The sequence below is a fragment of the Neomonachus schauinslandi genome, chromosome 4 (assembly GCF_002201575.2).
Source record: "Neomonachus schauinslandi chromosome 4, ASM220157v2, whole genome shotgun sequence".
NCBI classification, from domain to species: domain Eukaryota; kingdom Metazoa; phylum Chordata; class Mammalia; order Carnivora; family Phocidae; genus Neomonachus; species Neomonachus schauinslandi.
The window spans coordinates 14,991,537-15,015,450 of record NC_058406.1 but is presented as its reverse complement, the minus strand read 5'-3'; the positions used below and the strand labels follow the sequence as shown (position 1 = coordinate 15,015,450).

The 23,914-nt window shown below is 38.7% G+C and overlaps 2 protein-coding genes across 2 annotated transcripts in view; one reads left to right on the top strand and one right to left on the bottom strand.

The window, feature by feature from the left end:
- EIF4G3 (eukaryotic translation initiation factor 4 gamma 3) overlaps positions 1–23,914 on the top strand; it is a 339,888-nt gene that overhangs the window by 65,878 nt on the left and 250,096 nt on the right. The gene's annotated exons all lie outside the window — the stretch shown is intronic.
- On the bottom strand, positions 1,216–18,989 carry LOC110575372 (nucleolar protein 56-like). The gene is given in 3 exon segments (XM_044913817.1): positions 1,216–1,422; positions 1,425–1,939; positions 18,917–18,989. Coding segments are annotated over 3 exon segments (795 nt in total).

Below are 23,914 nucleotides of genomic sequence, written 5' to 3'. Positions count from 1 at the left end.
GGAGAGAGGGAGAGAATCTCAGGCAGACTCCCTGTTGAATGCAGAGCCTCATGCGGGGCTTGATCCCTCCACCCTTAGAACACCACTTGAGCCAAAATCAAGAGTTGGATACTTAACTGAGCCACCCATGTGTCCCCAAAAGTTATTTTTAATGTGGAAACTTTATGAGATAGTGCTGGGCTATATTTTACAATTTTTTTTTTTTTTTTTTAAAGACTTTATTTGACAGAGAGAGCACAGCGAGAGAGGGAACACAAGCAGGGGGAGCGGGAGAGGGAGAAGCAGGCTTCCCGCCAAGCAGGGAGCCCGATGCGGGGCTTGATCCCAGGACCTTGGGACCATGACCTGAGCCGAAGGCAGACGCTCAACAACTGAGCCACCCAGGTGCCCCTAAAATTTTTTTTTTTTTTTTTTTTTAAGATTTTATTTATTTATTTGACAGAGAGAGATAGCGACAGCAGGAACACAAGCAGGGGGAGTGGGAGAGGGAGAAGCAGGCCTCCCACTGAGTGGGGAGCCCGATGCGGGGCTCAATCCCAGGACCCTGGGATCACGACCTGAGCCGAAGGCAGACGCTTAACGACTGAGCCACCCAGGCGCCCCCAATTTTTTTTTTTTAAGTAGGCCCCACACTGAGCTCAAACTCACAACTGTGAGATCAATACCTGAGCCAAGATCAGGAGTTGGACACTTAACCAACTACAAAGGCACCCCTGCAATTTTATTTTTAATTTACTTGCGTTGTCTGTCTTGTCATTTTTGTTTTACACAGGTGTTTCATCTTTTAATGAGATATTTTATGCATATAGAAAGTTATTTACAGAATAATAAACAGTATTGCACATACCACCCAGCTTTGTTGTGTTTGTATTCTTGAGAGATTTTGGAGGATTTTATTGAACCCTAAATATCTTTTAATCGGTGTCCTGTGAAAGTTTATGGTTTTTTATTTCCTTATCTGTCACTAATTTTCCTCTTAGACAAGTCATTTGTTAAGGTAAATTTAGTGAGTGTCACGGTTCGTTAACCTTGCCACTACACAGTGTCTGCTGGAAAGTATTTGTGAACATTTTAAGTTCTGTTTAATAACCTCAGTATTAGACAAATATATGTACTAAATGTTTAGATGCCCAGGCTTGGTGGTACATATCCTCTGAAGGCAATATAATCTACAACATGGTGAAAATTTATTCACAGTTAATGTTACTTAAGCTGTTACATAAATACGTAGTTGAACTCAGGGAAATTCTCTATTGTTTTGTCGTTGGTTCTGCTGCTATTCTGATTTTTTTTTCCTTGTGAATTTGTTTTTATTGGGATATAAAGCATGGCTTGGGAAATGTCATTTGGGTTATGCCCACCAGGTAAATGTCCATTCTGATCTTCCTGGGATAGCTTCTGGAGCTCTTTCTTTTTTTGGAGCTGCTACTGTTGCTGCTAGCAGCCTCTTCAGGTCCCCTGCTGAGTGGCTCTTCCTTGGAAGAGAATTTCCTTTTTTTGTTGGGGATGTTCCTGTTTCCTGCCTCTTCAGTGTCACTAACTGGTTCCTCTTTGGGGAAAGATTTCTTCCTCTCGGGAAGTCTTACACTGCCAGCTGTCTCTTCAGGATCGATACTAACCAGTTCCTCCTTGGAAAGAGATTTCTTTTTCTTGGGTTTGGAGACAGAGACAGATGGGTCTTCCATTCCATTTTCCCATGGAGTCTCCTGGGCCTTTTGCTTTTTCTTCTTTTTGGGTCTTTCCCTTGTCTCCTCACACTCCTCTAGGGTACTATTGCTGTTTTCCAAAGATGCGAGGGTGAGGGCGGCCAGCCATTTCTTCTGCTGCTTTAACCATTTCTTTTCCTGCTTCTCCAGCTTCCTAGCCATTTCAGCAGCCGCTTCCTCTGCCTGAACCGTTGCCTCCTTCGTGACATCCAGATTCTTTTGTGGAATCTCTCCTGTCTCGTAGAAGGACAGATGCTCCTCAACTTGCTCTCAAAGCTTCTCCCCAAATACACTTGTGGGCACCTCAGAGAACCAATCACTCGTGAGGCAATACTGCATTTGTTTGCCAGGTGTCCAGAGATGCGCCCTTTATTCTTGGCAGCTGCTTAGGTTAATGAGGGTGGAGTGGTAAATGAATCCATATTTTGGGGTTTTACTCCTTGTCTTCAGGGCTCTGGAAATCTGGTCCCTTTGCTGGGCCCTGGAAATCACTCAGACACCAGTGCTATTATGCTTTTTATAGTAGAAAGAGGAATTGCACTTGGAGGTCAATATTAGCACTGGTTTATTGTATGCCCAACATATACCAGGCACTGGGTTAAATGCCTTATGTAAATTCTCTAACTTGTTTCTTGACCCTATGAATAGGTACTATTATTATTCTCATTTTCCAGGTGAAGGCACATATTAAAGATGTTAAATGTAACTTCCCCAGAAGTCACACAGGTAGTAAGTAAAAGAGCTGGAATGCGGGCGCCTGGGTGGCTCAGTTGGTTAAGCAACTGCCTTTGGCTCAGGTCATGATCCTGGAGTCCCGGGATCGAGTCCCGCATCGGGCTCCCTGCTCAGCGGGGAGTCTGCTTCTCCCTCTGACCCTCCCCCCTCTCATGTGCTCTCTCTCTCTCTCTCATTCTCTCTGTCTCAAATAAATAAATAAAATCTTTAAAAAAAAAAAAAAGCTGGAATGCTAAAATCATAATTGTGCTCTAGACTGTGATGTGAGTAAACTGCCTCCTGAGTTCAGTGTTTTTAGAACTGTTGTAATAAACCTCTTTGACACATTCTGAATTGATGTATTTCAGTTAAATTCTGGGCTTCTAATTGAACTATGTTCAAGTTCTTTGAAACCTAGATGTTGGCTGAAATTATTGGTTCTAGTTTATAGATTAAAGGGCTTTGTGTGGGATGTGTGTGATTCAACTCAGAGTTCTTGGGCTAAATTGGAGCCACTGGCTTGGTCCGTCTCAGTTGTTGTACCCATTCCAAATAGACATCTCATGAGGTGTGGGTGTTTAGCTACTTAATGTGAAGCTAGACAAAAGGAAAAGAGGTTTAGGAGAAGTGAAGAACAAAGAGTCTTTGTTTTTCTAGTGGTTTGAACTATGATGATGAGTGAGGCCGTGTTGGAAGGGCATAGAGTGTAAGATCCAAAGGATGAGGTGAAGATGGAGAGCTACGTGACCCTGGGCTGAGGCCTAGATGGAATGGCTACATTGGGGAAACAGTGGTAAAGGCTGCCATTGCTACATTTATTTTAGCATTTTATACTAAACTTGGGCTAACAGAATGCATTGCAGTATAAATACCAGTTTGTTCTTTTTTTTTTTTTTTTCAGAAAGAACTTTAATGAATAATCATATTTCCTTTCTCAAATGCACAGTAGTTCTCTGTCAGTGTGAATGAAAAGCCCTTTAGATTTTTTTTGTGACCTCATTTGACGACCATTTTTGCATGAATTTAGCATAACTACATTTATGGGGTTCTCTGGTGCCCTTATTTACTTGGAGCAGTGTGCTTCTGGCCTGCTTACCTAGATTTACAGTGCTCTAGGATTTTTATTCTGGATATTAATAGTATTGAAATTCTGTTCCTGGCATCAGTGGGCCCTGTGTGAAAGAATATGGTTTTCATAGGATAGCATGCTAGTTAGAGGTGGAGGTGAGGTCAGAACTATTTTATTAATTGTTCTGAGATATTTTTTCCTTTTTCACTTTGTTGACATTTTCACTGATGGTGCAGAATCATGGGTGGGTCACACTGCTGGAGCCTTAGCATGAATCAAGATAGTGGTACCAAACTGTACTCTTAATTATTGTGTTCTTCACCAACATGCATTCTCAACAAAAAACAAAGGTACCAGTTTCACTTAATATCTTTTTTTGTTTGTCTTACTTAATATCTTTCATGAAATAGTAAAACTTACTCATTTTGTTAAATCTTGACCCTTCATTGACATTTTTTTAATGTTCTTTGTGATGGAATGGGAGGCATGCATAAAGCACTTCTGTTATATAGTTGTCTAATTGTGGCTTTTTTTTAAAAAGATGTATTTATTTATTTATTTTAGAGCGAGAGAGCATGCACGCGCGAGTTGGGGGTCAGAGGGAGAGGGAGAGAGAATCTGAAGCAGACTCCACACCGAGGACGGAGTCTGAACATGGGGCTTGATCTCTCCACCCTGAGATCACAACCTGAGCCAAAACAAAGAGTCGAACACCCAGCTGACTGCATCACCCAGGCATCCCTCCAGTAGTGGTTTAAACCACTTGTGTGAGTGAGTTACAGGCAAAACTAACCACTTTTTTAAAATTTATTTTTTAGAGTGTGAATGGGGAAGGGGCAAAGGGAGAGGGATAGAGAGAATCTTTTTTTTTTTTTTTTAAAGATTTTATTTATTTATTTGAGACAGAGAGAATGAGAGAGAGAGAGAGAGCACATGAGAGGGGGGAGGGTCAGAGGGAGAAGCAGGCTCTCCGCCGAGCAGGGAGCCCGATGCGGGACTCGATCCCGGGACTCCAGGATCATGACCTGAGCCGAAGGCAGTCGCTTAACCAACTGAGCCACCCAGGCGCCCGGGATAGAGAGAATCTTAAGTAGGTTTCACACAGGCCTGGTGTCCAACACTGGGTTCCATCTCATGAGCCTGTGAGATCATGATCTGAACTGAAATCAAGAGTCAGATGCTTAACTGAGCCACCCAGGCACCCCTAGCCACTTTTTTGGTTTTTTTATTTCAATTCCGGTATAGTTAACATACAGTGTTATATTTCACTAACTGCTTTTTTCTGTAACACCATTTTAACTTGAAAGAATGATAAACTATATTTAGCCTTGGATATTTAGCAGGCATATTTTCAGAAATAAATGAGTGTGCCTGTCACTTCAAGGAAAACTGTTGCCAATAATAAAATTATAGGTTTCAAGTGAAAATTAGAATATTGGAAACTTGTATCTGCCACCATGAGTTTGACAGCTTCCCAATACTTAATAGACTTTTCTGAGGAAATCAATGGTGATACTAACAGATTTTTTTTTATTTTAACAAAGTTCTTTTTTTTAAAATATATTTTTTTTAGATTTTATTTATTCAACAGAGTGAGATTTTATTTTTAATACTATTCAATGAAATGTGTCAACATTTGGAAAATCTACATAACAATGTACCAATATTTCCTTGATGATCAAAGCAGATGTTCCAAAATTATGCATAGGTGAAAGATCCATTTAAAATGCAATATAGAACAATTAATTTTAATGTAACGGTGTATGAAAAGTTAATATGGTTTCAGATTTCATATTGTCTCTAATCTTTAAGAACTACCACTTGTCAAGTTTTGGTGTAATAGCAAAAAAGAAAATGCACAGTTATCAGGAAAGGCTATTGTACTACTCCCTTTTCCAAAATTTGTGTGAGATTAGATTTTATTCATAGACTTCGAAATAACATATTTCAGCAGACTGAATGCAGAAGCACATGTTAAGATTTCAGCTGGTCATCTAGTAAACTAGATATTAAAGACATTAAAGAGATTTGCAGAAATTTAAAACAATGCCACTGTTTCCCCTAAATTAAAAGATGTTACTTATATTGACATGTAATTGTTTTATTATTGGTACCTCAAAATAACATTCAAAATTTTTCTTAGTTTTAATTTCTTTTCTTTTTTTTTTTGAAAGATTTTATTCATTTATTTAATTGACAGAGAGAGACAGTGAGAGAGGGAACACAAGCAGGGTGAGGGGCAGAGGGAGAAGCAGGCTTCCCGCAGAGCAGGGAGCCCGATGCGGGGCTCGATCCCAGGACCCTGAGATCATGACCTGAGCTGAAGGCAGACGCCCAACCGACTGAGCCACCCAGGTGCCCCAATTTCTTTTCTTTTTTTAAAAAAAGATTTTATTTATTTATTTCACATAGAGAGCATAAGCGGGGGAGCGGCAGGCAGAGGGAGAGGGAGAAGCAGGCTTTCTGCTGAGCAGAGAGCTGGATGAGGGGCTTGATCCCAGGACCCGGGGATCATGAACTGAACCGAAGGCAGATGCTTAACTGACTGAGCCACCCAGGCTCCCCCTTCGTTTTAATTTCTATTGTGGTAAATATACATGGATATAAGCCATTTAAGCCAAAGCTCTTTAGGTTCCATAATAATTTTTAAGTCTAAAGGTGTTGAGACCATAAAGTTTAGAAACACTGAAGTAGATCATCTCAACAATTAAAACTCATTTCTTAGTCCTTATTATTTTAATGAAGTTACTCTTTTAGAGGAGAAAAAACTTTTCCTATTGTAATCTATTAATTTAGATGATATAGTTAAATTCTTTGTTAGGGATTATATCCAACACCTCATATGTATTATTTAAATTTCATCAGTACCCTGTGAAGTATAAGTACTATTATTCCCATTTACAGATAATAAAATTGAGTCTCAATAAGTTTAAGTAACTTGCCAGAATCATACAGCTAGTCAGGATTTGAATCTTGCATCTTTTTTTTTTAAAGGTTTTTTTTTTTTTTAAGATTTTATTTATTTGAGAGAGAATGAGAGAGAGGGAGAGAGCACATGAGAGGGGGGAGGGTCAGAGGGAGAAGCAGACTCCCTGCTGAGCAGGGAGCCCGATGTGGGACTCGATCCCGGGACTCCAGGATCATGACCTGAGCTGAAGGCAGTCGCTCAACCAACTGAGCCACCCAGGCGCCCTGAATCTTGCATCTTAATATCAGAGCTCATATATATATATTTTTTTCCTGAGCGAGAATATGCGCTCTCGACGAGGTAGGAGAAGGGGCAGAGGGAGAGGGAAAGAGAGAATCTCAAGTAGGCTCTGTGCCCATTTTGGAGCCTGAGTCAGGTCTTGATCTCTGGACCCAGAGATCATGATGAGTGAGCTACCCAGGCACCCCCCAGAGTTCATATTTTTTTAATTTATTTTTTAGAGAGAAAGAGAGTGCACGTGTGGGAAGGGTTAGTGGGAGAGGGAGAAGGAGAGAAACAGACCCTCCCCCCCCCGAGGTGGGGCTTGATCTCAGGACCCTGAGATCATGACCTGAGCTGAAATCAAGAGTCAGCCCTTAACCAACTGAGCCACCCAGGTGCCCTCAGAATTCAGATTCTTTTTTATTTTTTATTTTTTAAGATTTTATTTATTTGACAGAGACACAGCGAGAGAGGGAACACAAGCAGGGGGAGTGGGAGAGGGAGAAACAGGCTTCCCGTGGAGCAGGGAGCCTGATGTGGGGCTCAGTCCCAGGAACCTGGGATCATGACCTGAGTCGAAGGCAGATGCTTAACTTAAGATTGAGCCACCCAGGCGCCTTCAGAGTTCAGATTCTCAATCACATAAAACATTTGTGTTTACTGCCTGCTTTTCTCTTAGATTTAATTTCAGTTAATATTAACATTTCTATCTAAGATATTTACTTATATAATATCCTCATATATTGTTTTGTGTCTTTCCTCTTTTTTCATAAAGTTTTTCTTCTGTACTTTTTAAAGTATAACATGGAAGTCAAAGACATAGGGGATAGAAACAATATCAGTTGAATGCCATATTCTAGGAAGTGTACATCCAGCTTAATCTTCATAATAATTTTGTGAGATAGCTGTTACTATTTATGAAGAAGTGGGGGGATGGAGATTCAAAGTCAGGTTTTACTCTTCCTAAAAGTGTTTACTTTGCATTCTGTCTGCTTCCTCCCATGCAACCTGAGTGGGTAGGGGAAAATGGGGGCATTCAGCTCTTATTTTTCTGCCCAGTTTTTTCTTTTTCTTTTCCTATTCCCTTTTCTCTGTATACCTACTAGAGTCTTGTAAACATGGGTCATCTGGGTTTTTGGTGTCCTCTCTTCACAGACTGTGTTCTGTGCTGCCTGCAGCTGGGTAGGTTGGCTGGAAGAGATACAGGGTATCTAGGATTTAGATTTGATCTTTGAAGCAGTATCTGTACTCTTGGGAGACGCTTCGGCTGGCTGGAATGCCATGTCCTTCTTTCCAGTCCTCACCCGAGGAAGTGATCCCTTTGGTCATTCAGTCCAAGACTTATTTTCGAGAATAATCCCTACCCTAAAAGACTTTTTCAAGACAAAAAGAGAATCAGACAGCTTTGGATTCTAATAACTGGAACAATTTTGCTTGGTGACTTCTTCAGGGATTTTATAAAAAAGTTTTTTGTCTACTTGGAGAAAGGATATTTACATAAGGAAAATGAGAAAGTGATTAGTGTTCTCTTATATAGGATACCATTTATTGAATACCTAGTATGTACTAAGTTCTTTATAAAGATTATATATTGTATTTAATCCTTCCAACAGTTCTTTGAGGTATTTCCTGTTTCCTTTTCCAAATAATAGGATAACAAGCTAAATGAAGGGAAGTAACATGTGATTTCTTACAGCAAGGTAGGGAAACCAGGAATTTAATCCAGGTAGCAGTTGGGAGTTGAAGAGATTCAGATTAGTGGAGGGAAGCGGGAGGGTATTCCAGGCATTGGGAGTTGTAGGATGAGTCAGGAAAGAGCCTGGCTGTTATTTAAGAGAGGTTTCAATTTAGGGAGTGGGAGATAAAAATTAAGTAGGAAAGCTTCCAGGGAATCAAATCGCAGGATTTGTATTTGGAAGTAAAAAACAGACGGAGAGTCATTTATTGTTCATTGATGACCAGTGTTCAGGAAGATTGAGCTGATGGTAACTGTTATGAATTGAAGAGGAAGAGATTCTAGTTAGGAAAATGTAGGCAGCTGCTGCAAGTAGAGAATGAAGATCTGAATTGAGGTGGTGGCCATGGCCTTGGGAAAGGGAAGGTGAAGATAGCTTCTAGAAAAATTACAAAAATGGTATAGAGAGGAAATTGAATGAATTTATAGGCTGGAATTGTATACTGGCAATTAGCTTACATATTAGTTAATAATTGGACTGTTGCTGTGTTGAAGTAGAGGTAGTATAGATTGATCCATTTTAGCCAGTCGAATTTTTTTAAATACAAAAATGTTTAATGCAGTAGAGTTTGATATATAACAAATTGGCTTTTGGGTAGAATAATTATATGCATCTTTGCAGAGGAGAGTATAATAGTGTGGTACTGTAACATTTGGAAATTGAGTAATAGGAAAGAGTGGTTAGATGTTTTGTACACAGAGGTATACTGGTAGTGGTGGGATGGTTAATTCTGAAACTGCATAATCAGAATTACTGACAAAAGTCTCTCTTAGGGGCGCCTGGGTAGCTCAGTCATTAAGTGTCTGCCTTCGGCTCAGGCCATGATCCCAGGGACCTGGGATCGAGCCCCACATCAGGCTCCCTGCTTGGCGGGAAGCCTGCTTCTCCTCTCCCACTCCCCCTGCTTGTGTTCCTGCTCTCGCTGTGTCTGTCTCTGTCAAATAAATAAATAAAATCTTAAAAAAAAAAAAAGTCTCTCAAAGGAGTCATATCATATACCGCTGTACTGTGTCTCAGTAAGTCCAGCACATTAATTTTTTCTTCACGGTTGTATTTCTCCCCTCATGATCCAGTAGTTGTTTCTCTCTCTTTTTCTCAGCTTTATTCTTCATCATTTTGTCTTCTTTATCACTTGTTCTCTCTTCTGCCTCATTTATCCTTGCATTTAGAGCCTCCATTTTTTTTTGCATCTCATTAATAACCTTTTTGATTTCTTTTTTTTTTTTTAAGATTTTATTTATTTATTTGAGAGAGAGAATGAGACAGAGAGCATGAGAGACGGGAGGGTCAGAGGGAGAAGCAGACTCCCTGCCGAGCAGGGAGCCCGATGCGGGACTCGATCCCGGGACTCCAGGATCATGACCTGAGCCGAAGGCAGCCGCTTAACCAACTGAGCCATCCAGGCGCCCCAATAACCTTTTTGATTTCGACTTGGGTACATTTTAGTTCTTTTATTTCTCTAGAAAGGGATCCTCTAGTGTCTTCTGTGGTTTTTTCAAGCCCAGCTAGTATCTTTATAATCCTTTTTCTGAACTCTAGTTCTGACATTTTACCTAACGTCCATACTGATTTGGTCCCTGGCAGGCAGAACTGCCTCATGTTCTCTTTTCTGAGGTGAGTTTTTCCATCTTGTCATTGCAGAAAATGGTTGCTTTCCTATTTGTAAGTTGGAGCTATTCTTTTCTTGGATCGCTGGTTGAGTTCTCTGCGGGTGTTCAGAATGATTTGATAGCTATCTAGCTGAATTCCTGGGACCAGACAAAATTAAGGTCTCCTCCTCTGCCGTCGTGGACTCCATCCTGCATAGTCTTACTATCTTGAGCTCACTTCTTCCTCCTTCCAATTAAGTTGAGCAGTAACTATTATGATGAAATGATATATTTGGGGCAAAGCATATTCCAGATATCAGCATAGACACCTTGTACATATGACGAGTATAATGTTTCTGTTAGTTTTATGTTCACCAAGCCTGTGATAAGCATCTTTTAACTTAGTATTTTTAAAATTGTATGTTTATAAAATAGTGTTTACAGATGATAAAAAAATTCAATAGGACAAAATTCTGTATATAGCAAAAATTAAATCTTTCACTCTTAGTCCCTAGTTGTGTTTCTCAGTGGCAGCTACTATTATCAGTTCCTTATGTGTTCTTTCAGAGGTATTCTGTACATATGCAGTCATATAATATAGCTTCAGAAACATTTAAATTTCCCAAACCATCAAATTTATTAAATATTTCTAGGTACCAAGCAATAGATGAAATTGTTCCCAGTCCTTAAAAAATATAATAGGAATAAATTTTTTTTAATTTAATTTTTTAATTTTATAAGTACGCTCCATGCACAGCATGCACTCCAACACAGGGCTTGAATTCATGATCCTGAGATCAAGACCTGAGCTGAGATCAAGAGTCTGATGCTTAACTGAATGAGCCACCCAGGTGTCCCTAGGAATAAACGTTAATGGAGAACCAGGTTATAGATTTTTGAAAAAATATTTTATTTATTCATTTGAGACAGAGAGATACAGAGAGAGAGCTCTGAGCATGAGCAGTGGGAGAGGCAGAGGGAGAGGGAGAAGCAGACTCCTTGCTGAGCCAGGAGCCGATACGGGGCTCGATCCCAGAACCTGGAGATCATGACCTGAGCTAAAGGCAGACGCTTAACTATCTGAGCCACCCAGGCGCCCCTGGGTTATAGATTTTTAATTCTGGTTTTATGGTTTCCAAGCCATGTAACCTATGACAAGCTAAATTAATCTTTATATAAATACTTTTTGAGGCTTAATAAGTATTTACAATTGTACACAACTTCGTTTTTTTTTTAATAGCTAAAGAAACCATATATAGTATTATTAGTTAAATAGTTACAGGCAGTAAATCTTGAGTATCTGGATTGCTGTTTTCGTAAGATTTTTGTTTACATTAAATAAGCAGACCTAGGAGCACCTGGGTGTTGCAGTCTGTTAAGCATCCAACTCCTGGTTTCAGCTCATGTCATGATCTCAGGGTTGTGAGATCGAGCCCTGTGTCAAGCCCTGAGTCAGTCTCTGCACTCAGCGGGGAGTCTGCTTGAGATTTTCTCCTTTTCCCTCTTCCTCTGCTCCTTCTCCCTCCTCCCTCTCTAAAATAAATAAATCTTTTTTTTTTTTTTAACATTTTATTTATTAGTTTGAAAGAGAGTGAGTGAGCGAGAGAATGAGCAGGGGGAGAGGGAGAAGCAGACTCCCTTGCTAAGCAGGGATCCAGATGTGCGGCTTGATCCCAGGACCCTGGGATCATGACCTGAGCTGAAGTCAGTTGCTTAACCGACTGAGCCACTCAGGCACCCCTAAAATAAATAAATCTTAAAAAAAAATTAGCAGACCTAGAAAGTATCCACAGTCCTTAATGTACATAATCATCAAGTTTAGACGGAGACCAGGTCTACTTTAGCCTAACTTGGGATTGTATTGGTCTGGAACCTTGATGTAAGGAGACGGGTATACTGAGATGGGGAGCAGTGAGCAGAATGGGAGCAGCTTTCATGATTTAAATATTCATTATGTGTTGGCATTGTTTGGTTTGAAGCATTATGCGAGTTTAGAATTTCTTTTTTTTTTTTTAAAGATTTTATTTATTAAAAAAAAAAAAGATTTTATTTATTTATTTGACAGAGACATAGCGAGAGCAGGAACATAAGCAGGGGGAGTGGGAGAGGAAGAAGCAGGCTTCCCGCAGAGCGGGGAGCCCAGTGTGGGACTCGATCCCAGGACACTGGGATCATGACCTGAGTCGAAGGCAGACACTTAACGACTGAGCCACCCAGGCGCCCACGAGTTTAGAATTTCTATATACCTACCCGTGCTTGAATGTTAAGTACCACAATAAGAACCACCTAGAAGTTACTCTTTATTAAAATATTATTTGATCTTTATGCTAAGGCAGGCTATTTGTGGATAAAGAAAAGTTAATCTTTTGAAGTCCAGGAGTCAGTGTTTAGATACTTTTCTTGGATTTATGTTAATACTAATTATTGCATGCATTTCAGATGAGAAAGAAGCTCAAATGCCTTTGATTTGAGAACATCATCATTAGAAAGAAAAGAGCAAGTTATTGATATGTTTTTTATTGCATTGCAAATCGTTCTCTTTCTTGGTCTTTTCTTTTTCAGTTTCCCAAATATTTGTTACCTTTCTGATCTTACTGTTGAAAATTTATTTTAAAATCACTTTATAAGACTGACATCTTTGAAAAATGACATTTGATTGTTTTAAAAAATTTTGGGGGAAGACTCTTAAATTTAAACCTGTGACACTCAATATATAGTGATTACATTGGCCTGGAATTTATGGAAGAAAAGCATCTTACCTATACCCATTCTACATAAGAACATAAAATCTGCTGGAAAACATTCTGTTTGATAATCTTTAATTACTTATTATTATTAATGTTTAAACTTTTTTTTTAAAGTAGACTTCATGCCTAGTATGTAGCTCAATGTGGGGCTTGAACTCACAACCCTGAGATCACAACCTGGGCTGAGATCAAGAGTTGGAGGCTTAACCTACTGAGCCACCCAGGCTACCCTATTTTTATTATTTTTTAAGGTTTTTTGTTTGTTTGTTTTTCGGTAATCTCTACACCCAATGTGGGCCTCAAACTCACTACCCCGAGGTCAGGATTTGCACACTGTATCAGCTGAGCCAGCCAGGCACCCCTCTATTTGATAATTTTTATTATAAGGTGCTTCACTTTCAGAATTTTTTTAAGGGATTTATTTATTTTACAGAGATAGAGGGTACGAGCAGGGGGAGGGACAAGGGAAGAGGCAGAGAGAGAGAGAATCTCAAGCAGACTCCCTGCTGAGCATCTATGGAGCCCCATGTGCCATGTGGTACAAGATCTCATGACTCTGAGATCATGACCTGAGCCAAAACCCAAGAGTCTGATGATCAACCTACTGAGCCACCCAGGCGGCCTGCCTTTGATCTATGTCAGATCTTTTTTTTTTTTTTGAGAAAAATTAGATTGACTCAGATTTTAAATGGGTGGGGGGCTTTGGAGATAAGGTTTGTTCCTAAGAGGGTATTGATCTTCTGTATAAGTCTCCTTGATAGCTGGCCTGGTGGGAACAAGTATTTTCAGTAATCTGACTTCTGCACGAGATAGTTGGGTGGATTAATTTGGCTAATGACACTGGTTGTTCACATATAAATTAGGAAAGCAGTTTCCTGTACCTAACACTCTTCCATATAAACTATGAGCTGAGAACTCATGGGGCGCCTGGGTGGCTCAGTCAGTTAAGCGTCTGCCTTCGGCTCAGGTCATGATCTCCGGGTCCTGGGATTGAGCCCTGTGTCAGGCTCTCTGCTCAGTGAGAAGCCTGCTTGTCCCTTTCCCTCTGCCCCTCCTCCCTGCTCGTGCTGTCTCTCTCTCGCTCTCTCACTCAAATAAATAAAATCTTTAAAAAAAATCTGATAAGTTGCTCACCTTGGGAAGAACAGTTCGGTGAGAATCAACAAGTTTTTTAGGAGAGAGAAAAATCTTTGAAATGGCAAATAAATGTCTGTTTAAAAGTTCACTATCCAAAGTTACAAAAGTCAGTCAGCATTTTTCAGAATTTCTTCATATGTGGAACAGACTGCATTCTTTCTAGCTTCTCTTTTAATCTCACAATATCTGTCAGAAGCTCCCAAAGACCTTCTTTTCCTTACCACATCTTTCACCCTAGCTTTTCTAAGCTCTGCAAAATGAAGTAGGAGAGTTCTTGGGTGGTTAGCAAGTTGCTAGGAAACAGTTTTCTTAAATATCTTGCCTTTTGAATGGTCCGGAGAAAGGAACATTACAATCTTTATGGAAGAGCTATTTATAATAATTAATTATTGCCTACTCTGTGTGCTGTTCAAATTACAAACCTTACTTTGTTAAATCTTTCCAGCATTCCCACAAAGTATAGTTGAGGAAACTGAGGAGATCAGATCATTTCTCCCAAGATAACCTAGCTAGTAAATGAGGAAGCTGGGATTCAAATTCTCTTCTTTCACATTTCTAAAATACTTGCCCTTCCTAATATGTCACTCGTTTGTCAGTATCTAGGGATGTACATTACAGTCTAAAAGTAACCCAGATAGTTAATTTTGTCCTAAAATATATCTTGTGTTCCATTCAGTGACAGATTAAGGAGTTTATTGCCTGTAACGTTAAATTTTCATTACCTGATTTATGGGGCGCCTGGCTGGCTCAGTCTGAGAACATGAGACTCTCAATCTCAGGGTTGTGAGTTTGAGCCCTACTGTGGGTGTAGAGAGTATTTTAAAAAAAAGAAAAGAACATTCAGAATTTAAATATAATAAATTTTTATTACCTGATTTCATAGGAGCCTGAACACTCTTGCCTTGAATATTATATTATATTATATTTCTGTAAGATTGATCTGAAATGCTAGTCTTAGGTAAGGTACTTGTATTTGTGTTTTATTCTTTCTATATTTGTATTGTATGCTTTTTCTAGTTAAAAGAGAATGTCAGGTGTTTTAGCATAGACTGGATATAGACAGTAAGGAAGAAGCAAAGCACATACTAGATGTGGTAATGAATAATATTTTGAAAAAGTTATTTTATGGGGCACCTGGGTGGCTCGGTTGATTAAGGGTCCTGGGATTGAGCCCCGCACTGGGCTCCCTGCTCAGTGAGGAGTCTCCTTTTCCCTCTGCGCCTTCCCTCACTCACTCTTTCTGGCTCTCTCTCTCTCAAATAAATAAAATCTTAAAAAAAAAAGTTATTCTAAAATCTGTGCTGAATTATAGCATTTGGATTTTGAAATAATAGCTCTTTGAAGAGAATCGAGTGATTTGAATATGACTTTTGAATATGATAATTGAGTGAATCTGAATATGTTTATTATTTGAGAGAGAGAGTGTACAGTGGGGGAGGGAGGGGCAGAGGTATAAGCAGACTCCCCACTGAACTTGGAGCCTGACACTGGGCTGGATCCCAGGACCCTGAGATCATGAACTGAGCTGAAGTCAGATGCTAAACCAACTGAGCCCCTCCTTTCCTTCTTAATGCGGTAGCAAATCCTATTGATTTTACTCTTTAAACTTGGCTTTTTCTATTTATTTCCACTACAGTCTTCCAAGCCATAATCATCTCTTACCTAGACAACTGGTATAGTCTCCTAACTAGTCTTATTTCCTCTCCTACCCTCCTCCAGTTAATGGATCTTATTTCTTCTCTTTCACCCTTTTATTACTGTAAGTGTATCCTTGTAGTTACCATTCACTCATCCTTCTCTAGATGAAATGAATCATATTCACTATTCTCTTGGGGATTCTTTATAACTTTTCCACAGTCTTCTTAAAACAGAATTTTAAAAAGTTGAGAAATAGGTAGGGAACACGGAGGATTTAACGTTCCTTTTTGGTTGCCTCCTTGCTGTTTAAATAGCGACCATTAGATGTACAGGATGGGGTAGTTGGCAGTATTTGGAGTATGGAAGGGGACAGGGAGTGAGAATAGAAGGCAGTTCAGGTGGCCATGTGGACTGGGCTACTGGACTGCTATCTTTTAGTCTGTTATTATAGTACATTAACACTACTGGGTAACTTAGATGAAAAAATCAAGTATAGGATTAGATGTCAAAACAACATGAATCCGAATCTGCATGATGAAATGAAACAGGTGCAAATGTAAAGTGTTCTGTGTACATTGAAGTGATTGGTTATTCACAGAATGCTTCACACATGACTTTGTGGCAACTTTATATGGAAAGAAAACACTGGAAAATAGTTTATCATAGACAAAAGTAGAAAGCAGTTATGAAGTAAAGAAAACTTACATAATCTATGGGTCATTGATAATTGGAAAGTGTCTCTGGTCCACTTTACTCTCACAGGATTATGCTATGTCTGCCTCTTGATGAGTGGTCAAAGGATGTGAGTATATTTCACTTGTCAAAGAGTAAAAGGAGATTTATTAACAGTTCTCAGGTATTTGAAGGCTTTTCCTGTGGAGTAGTGTACACTGGGTATGTGGAATCCCTGCATTTGATGTTAGGTTGAATAGAGCAGTGAAGCACTTCCAACTCTAATGTGGTATGGCTTTTACTGTTGATGAATTCACAATGATTCTTTACCTTGTCAAGGTGTTTCTGGTGGTCAACTTTTAATCTGTGTTACCATTTTTCTAGTATCCATAAATACTTTGACTAATTTCTAGGTACTGTAATTAAATCTCCCCTTTGGTACATCGACAGGTAGTATTGACCCACTGGTTTAGTATAAGTGGGCTTTGGCTTGGGTTTGTTGCATATGGATAGAAATGGATCTTTTCCAGTTATTACTGAAGAGAGAAGTTTGTTAGGAGTCATTTTAAAAAGCTGGCTGAACAAGTTTCCATACTGCTAGGTCATTAGGCAGGGTTTCAGGAGATCCTTATACTAGTAAGATCCTATATTGCTTTCTGTCATTGAAAGAAATGCAGTTTGCTGAGGAATCCAGCTACCCATTTTCCTGTTGGGTACCTGTTTCACTATTATGTTGCATAACAGTTTTTCTTGTTTGCTTTGTGGATTCTTAGGATGAGACTTATTTTTAACCTCATTGGACTAGATCACATTGAAACATTTTGAGTATATTACTCCTTTCTGCAGTATTGTAGGTTTGGGGATAGAGTGGTAGACAAAACAGATAAGGTGCTTGCCCCACTGTGGAGTTCTTATATTATTTAAAAATTTTATTATTTTTATTTTTATTTATTCAAGGATCTTATTTATTTGACAGAGAGAGAGTACATACAAGCAGGGGGAGTGGCAGGCAGAGGGAGAGGGAGAAGTAGGCTCCCTGTTGAGCAGGGAGCCTGATGTGGGGCTTGATCCCAGGACCCTGAGACCATGACCTGATCTGAAGGCAGATGCTCAGCTGACTGAGCCACCCAGGTGTCCCTTAAAAATTTTATTTTAAAATTACGTGCAATGATACCCACTTTTTGGGTAACAGCTTTATTGAGATATAATTTGCATACCACAAAATTCATTCATTTAAAATTTACAGTTCAGGAGGAGGATGCCAGGCGTGCGCAGGAGCTTCCATATCCATTTTTGAATTCCGTGCGGTTACATTTTGCTGTGAAGTGATTTGCTCTTTCTACCCTTATGAAAGAGGAGCAGAGAGAGAAGACATTAATAAAGCTATACAGATACTAAAAAAATAAAAACAAAAAAAATAAAGTGTACAATTCAGTGGTTTTTAGTATATATACAGACTTGTGCAACCATCACCACAGTTTTAGAACTTCCAGATTACCTCAGAAAGAAACACATATCCTGTAGCTGTCATTCCTTCTTCCCCCATTTTCATCAATCCCCCCAGCCCTAAGCAGCCACTAAGTGTTTCTGTTTTTACTTTTTGTCTATAGATTTGTCTAATTTGGGTAGTTCATTTAAGAGGAATTGTACAATATGTAGTCTTTTGTGACTGGCTTCTTTCACTTAACATTATGTTTTCAAGGTTCATGCATGTTGTAGCATGTGTCAGGTCTTCCATTTCCTTTGTTTGCCAGATAAAATTCCATTGTATGGGTATACCTCATTTGGTTTATCCGTTCTTCACTTGATGGATATTTAGGTGGTTTCTACTTCTGGGCTATTGTGAATAATGCTGATACGAACATTCATAACAAGTTTTGCGTGGATATATGTTTTTATTTCTTTTGGATATATAACCAGGAGTGAAATTGCTGAGTCACATGGTGACTCTATTGCTTAACCTTTGGGGAAACTCAGCTTTCATTTATTGTAGGTATTCTGACAAATGTGGCATTTTGTAACCCCACTACACTGAAGCTACACCCAATTATAATCCTTCAGTGCTTTGTCTTTGCAGATAACCTTTCCCCACGTCCTAGCTCCTGGCAGTCAGTGAGCTTTATTCCATTCTTGTAGTTCTGCCTTTCCCAGAATGTTGTATAAATGGACTCAAAGCCTTTTTTGATTCTAGTTTCTTTCACTTAATTAGCATTTGATAATCATTCATGTTCTATCAATAATTCATTCCTTTTCAGTGGCTGGTGGTATTCCATTATATGGGTGTACTATATATATATTTTTAAAGATTCTATTTATTTATTTATTTGAGAGAGAGAGAGAAATAGCATGAGAGGGGAGAGGGTCAGAGGGAGAAGCAGGCTACCCCCTGAGCCGGGAGCCCGATGTGGGACTTGATCCCAGGACTCTGGGATCATGACCTGAGCCGAAGGCAGTCGCTTAACCAACTGAGCCACCCAGGCGCCCCTGGGTGTACTATATTTTATCTATTTACCAGTTGAAGATAATTGGGCTATTTGCCCTTTTTCGCCGTTATGAATAAAGATGCTGTAATATAAACCTTTCTGTTTAGGCCTTTGGGTGAGTATAAATTTTCATTTATCTTAGATAAATATGTACAAGTGGGATTTCCAGGTCATATATATAAATTTATGTTTAACTGCATAAGAATTGCCAAACTGTTTTCCCAAGTGGCTGTACCATTTTGTACCGTGCCAACAACAAAGTGTGAGATTTCCCGTTGTTCCTCATCCTCAGCACTTGGTATTGTCATATTGTAGACCTATCTAATAGGTGTAGTGATAGCTCACTGTTGTTTTAGTTTATACTCCGTAATGACTAAAGATGCTCAGCATCTTTTCATGTGTCTGTCATCTGCACATCTATTTTGGTGAGGTGGCATTTGTTTAAAACTTTTGCCCATTAAAAAAAAGGTAGTCTTACTGTTGCGTTTGAGAGTTTTTTGTATATTCTAAATACAAGTCCTTTATCAGATATGAGATTTTGCAGGTATTTTCTCCGTTCTATATCTTCTCATAACAGTACCTTTCACAGAGTAGAAATTTTTAATTTTGAGAAAATCCAGTTCATCAATTTTTTCTTCTTTTAAAGAGCATGCTTTTAATATCACATCTAAGAACTCTTGGCTTAGTCCACAGTTGCAAATATTTCTTCCTATAGGTTTTTCAGAAAGTTTTAGTATTTAAAATTTTGCATTATATCTGTGGTACATTTTGAATTTTTGTTTAAGGGGTGAGGTATATGACAAAGAGATTCATTGTTTTGCATATGGTTTTTTAACCATATGGTTCCAGCACCATTTGTTGAAAAGTATATTGTTTCTTCATTTAATTGCCTGTGCACCTTTGTGAAAAATAAACTCACTAGGTTTTAGTGGCTCTGTTTGTAAGTTTTCTAGTCTGTTTCATTGATCTGTCTGTTTATCCTTTTGCTGACACCACACTGACTTGAGGTTCATGTATTAGTTTTAAGGTTTGGATGTTTCTTCTATGCTCTCTTCTTTTGTTTATTTAAAGCCAGGAACGTCATTTTTCCTATCATTACAAACAAATCTATAATTTTCTTTTATGTAGGAACAACATAGAGAGGTATCCCAAATTCATGAGTCATTTCTTCCTTTCTATCTGGATTTGTGAGCTGCAGTTTGACCCACAGAGATAGAGGATTTATCATGTGGGGATAATGTGGGAGATTGTGTACATTCTTTCCTAGGAATATAGACTGAAAATGATTGCATTGCATGCAGGTCTACACGATCACCATTGTCTGCATCATCCTAGTGTACTGCACCATGTCTATGAATAGAAAGATTCTTCTTTATCTGACCCCAGAAAGAAGGTAGAAAATCAGAAAGAGGTAGAATCATTGATAGAATCCCCATACATTTTGTACAGAATAGTAATGCCAAATCTTAAAGAATCAAGAAAATCTCCTTTAGCTCTTCCTGTCAGTGGTTTTTTTATTTGCTTATTTTTAAAATTTATTTTAAAAATTGTGGTAACATATATAACCTAAAATTTACCATTTTAACCTTTTTAAAAATTTTTTAATTTTTTAAGTTTATTTTTAGTAATCTGTACACCCAACATGGGGCTCAAGCTCTTGACCTCGAGACCAAGAGTCATATGTTCTGACAACCAGGCACCCCCCCATTTTTAACCTTTTCAAAATGTAGAGTAGTGTGATGTTAAGTACATTCATGTTGCTGTGCAGCCATAACCACCATCCATCTCCAGGAATATTTCATTTTTCCTAACTTGTCATGGTTCTTTTTTTTTTTTTTTAAGATTTTATTTATTTATTTGACAGAGAGAGACACAGCAAGAGAGGGAACACAAGCAGGGGGAGTGGCAGAGGGAGAAGCAGGCTCCCCGCAGAGCAGGGAGCCGGATGCGGGGCTCTATCCCAGGATCCCGGGATCATGACCTGAGCCGGAGTCAGACGCTTAAGGACTGAGCCACCCAATCATCCCTGTCATGGTTGTTTTTTTTTTTTTTTTAAAGAAGGTAATTTTTTTAAAGATTTTATTTATTTGTCAGAGAGAGAGAGCACAAGCAGGGGGAGCAGGAGAGGGAGAAGCAGGTCCCCAATGAGCAGGGAGCTTGATGTGGGACTGGATCCCAGGACCCTGGGATCATGACCTGAGCTGAAGGCAGACGCTTAACCGGCTGAGCCACCCAGGTGCCCCTGTCATGGTTCTTTTTAAACCTAAGTTCTACTACTGGAATTTCAGAACATTGCAATTATGATCTCATCTTCATATTACAATTTAAAAATGGTCTACCATTTCAGGTAAATGTCAAGTCCTTGAAAATTTTCCAAAGCGTAGAGTTCTACCTATTAAAAACTTGTAGCCAGCAGTAGAATGTCCAGTGAAGGTTGACTTTTGTCGTATTTGAATGGCTAGCTCATTCAGTTCTTTTTTTGAAGGATAGCTTTTAAGATCTGTCAGATGTATGTTCCCTACTTGTTATTATCTGGATCCATATCCAGAGAAATCTGGCATACCAGCATTATTTTACTTGGTTATTATCTAAGGTTGTTTGAGTGATTCAGATGTAGGATACAAATGGAATTGCTAATTGCACTTCATCCTTCTTAATGAAATTTCTTCGAGTTGGGCATTTTTGAAGGAAGAGGGGTACTTTGTTGCCTTCTGCTTTTGCTTTGTCACGTGGATTGATTATGTTTTAATCTGAATTGGGTGTTAGTATAACACTTAAATATTTGTCTTAGAATTTAAAAACTTGAGAACTAAAAGCTAGGTTTGAAATTTGTGAGTATATTGTTCTTTTTTTATGTGTATATCACATTCTCATAGAAAGTTTGTATTTTTGTCTTAAGTAGAAGTATTAATAGCATGGTCAGCAGCCATTTTCTTGGCAATATTGTGTGTGTGTGTGTGTGTGTTTAACCCATCTAAGCAGCGTATGTTTCTGGGTAAACTTAAAGACTATCAGGAAATAGCAATTTCTGAGTTAGTAGAAATCCAGAGTTCTGAGTTAGTAGAAAACCAGGGCCAGAGCAGGGGCTTTTCTGGCCAAGCACTTTGAAACCAATGTTTCCAGATTTGTAAAAAAAACGCAGTATAATGGTTCCTAGTTGTTAACATTCATATGGTGATTTCTAGAGACTTTTAGAGCAAAGACAGGATGGGAAAGAAGGTATAGGCTTTTTGTAGTTTCCAATTCCAAAATCAAAAAGGGTTCAGAAAACTTTTTTTTTTTTTTCTGGTAAATTAGCAAAAACTCTGGACAGAAATCCAGAAGTTTGAGTATTTATATATTTTGCAGTAGAGATATTAATGTGTTTGATTAAGGGGTGCTGCCGTAGACCCTGCTGGAGGTGTTATATGATGTAACAACTGTGTTAGCTTTCTACCAGTGGAAAAAATCTGCATTCCAATAAGGGATTTTAGACCTAAATTAACAGCCCAACATTAAATTGAATTGAAATAAAGAATAAAATTGGCTAGTTTTATTTCCCTGCAGTTACAGTGGCAAAAGATACAGAACAATGAAGAAAGTTTTGGTTTTCTTAGAACATTGCTACCTTTTTTAAAAAATACATTTTCTTATAGACTCCAGAGTTAAAGCAGGAATAGTTATGTCATAGTGTTTAGGTTTGAGAATGCAGTTTCTGTTTTGCTTTTGTCCATTCAGAGTTACTAATGTTGTGACCCCTGAGATTTCTATAGTTGCTGGGTAGGGTCATTCAGGATGTTGTACTTTGTGGGGCATTTTACATGCTTGATGTCTATGCTTGACAACTTCAAATTAATTCAGTCCTGTCTATTTCATCTTTCATAATAGCATGCATTATCTTTTTATTTTTTTAAAAAGATTTTATTTATTTGTCAGAGAGAGAGAGAGAGTGAGCACAAGTAGGGGGAGCGGCAGGCAGAGGGCGAAGCAGGCATCCCTCTGAGCAAGGAGCCTGATGGGTGGGACTTGATCCCAGGACTCCGGGATCATGACCTGAGCCGTAGGCAGACACTTAACCGACTGAGCCACCCAGATGTCCCAACATGCATTAATCATATCAGCATAGTTTTTATGCTTGGATTTGAGATGAGCTCTCTCTTTGGTACCACCTAGGTAAGTACTAATTAGCTTAGGGTACTTTACTGTTCCCTCTGAGGTTTCCAATCTGGAATTTGCTTCTCATTGATCTACAGTTTCTAGAGTAGTACAGCTCTAGCCCTTATCTTTTATGAAGCTTTTCCCAGTGTAGGAAAGGGTTAATTTTGAATAAAACGTTATTGTGATAAAATATACATATCATAAATTTGACTCCTTTCAAGTATACAATGTTTTTAGTGCATTAATGGATATGTGCAGCCATTACCAGTCAATTTTAGAACATTTTCATCATCTCAGAAAGAAACCCCATCCCTCTTAGCTGTCAGCTCTCTCTCTTCATTTTCTCTAGTCGTAAGCACCTACTAGTCTGTCTTTATAACCTATTCTGAACATTTCATAAAAATTGAATCATATAACATGTGGTCTTTTGTGACTGACTTCTTTCATTTAGCATGTTTTCGGGATTCATCCAAGTTGTGGTATGTATTAGTGCTTCATTTCTTTTTATTGCTAAATAAAATTTTTTTTGTGTATGCTTTCCATTCATTAGTTGATGGACAGTTGAGTTCTTTCTGTCTTTTGACTGTTACGAATAACACTGCATGTATGTAAATATTCATGTACAAGTTTTTGCAGGGACCTATGTTTTCTCTCTCTTGGGTATATACCTAAGAGTGAAATTGCTGCATCATATGGTAACTCAGTGTTTAAACTTTTGAGGAACTGTCACAGACTTTTCCAGAGTGGCTACTGTTTCACATTCCCACCAGCAGTGTATGAAGGTTCTAATTTCTTTGCATCCTCACTGACACTGTCTTTTTGATTGTAGCCATACTAGTGGGTGTAAAGTGGTATCTCATTGTGGTTTTGATTTGTATTTCCCTGGTGACTAATTATATTGAGCATCTTTTCATGTGCTTTTTGGCGATTTGTATGTCTTCTTTGGAGAAATGTCTTTTCAGATCCTTTGTCCGTTTGAAATAATGGGTTATTTGTGTTTTTATTATTGAGTTGTAAGAGGTCTTTATATATCCTACATGTAAATCGTTTATATGAGTTGCAAATATTTTTCCCTAGTCTACCAGTTGTATTTCTA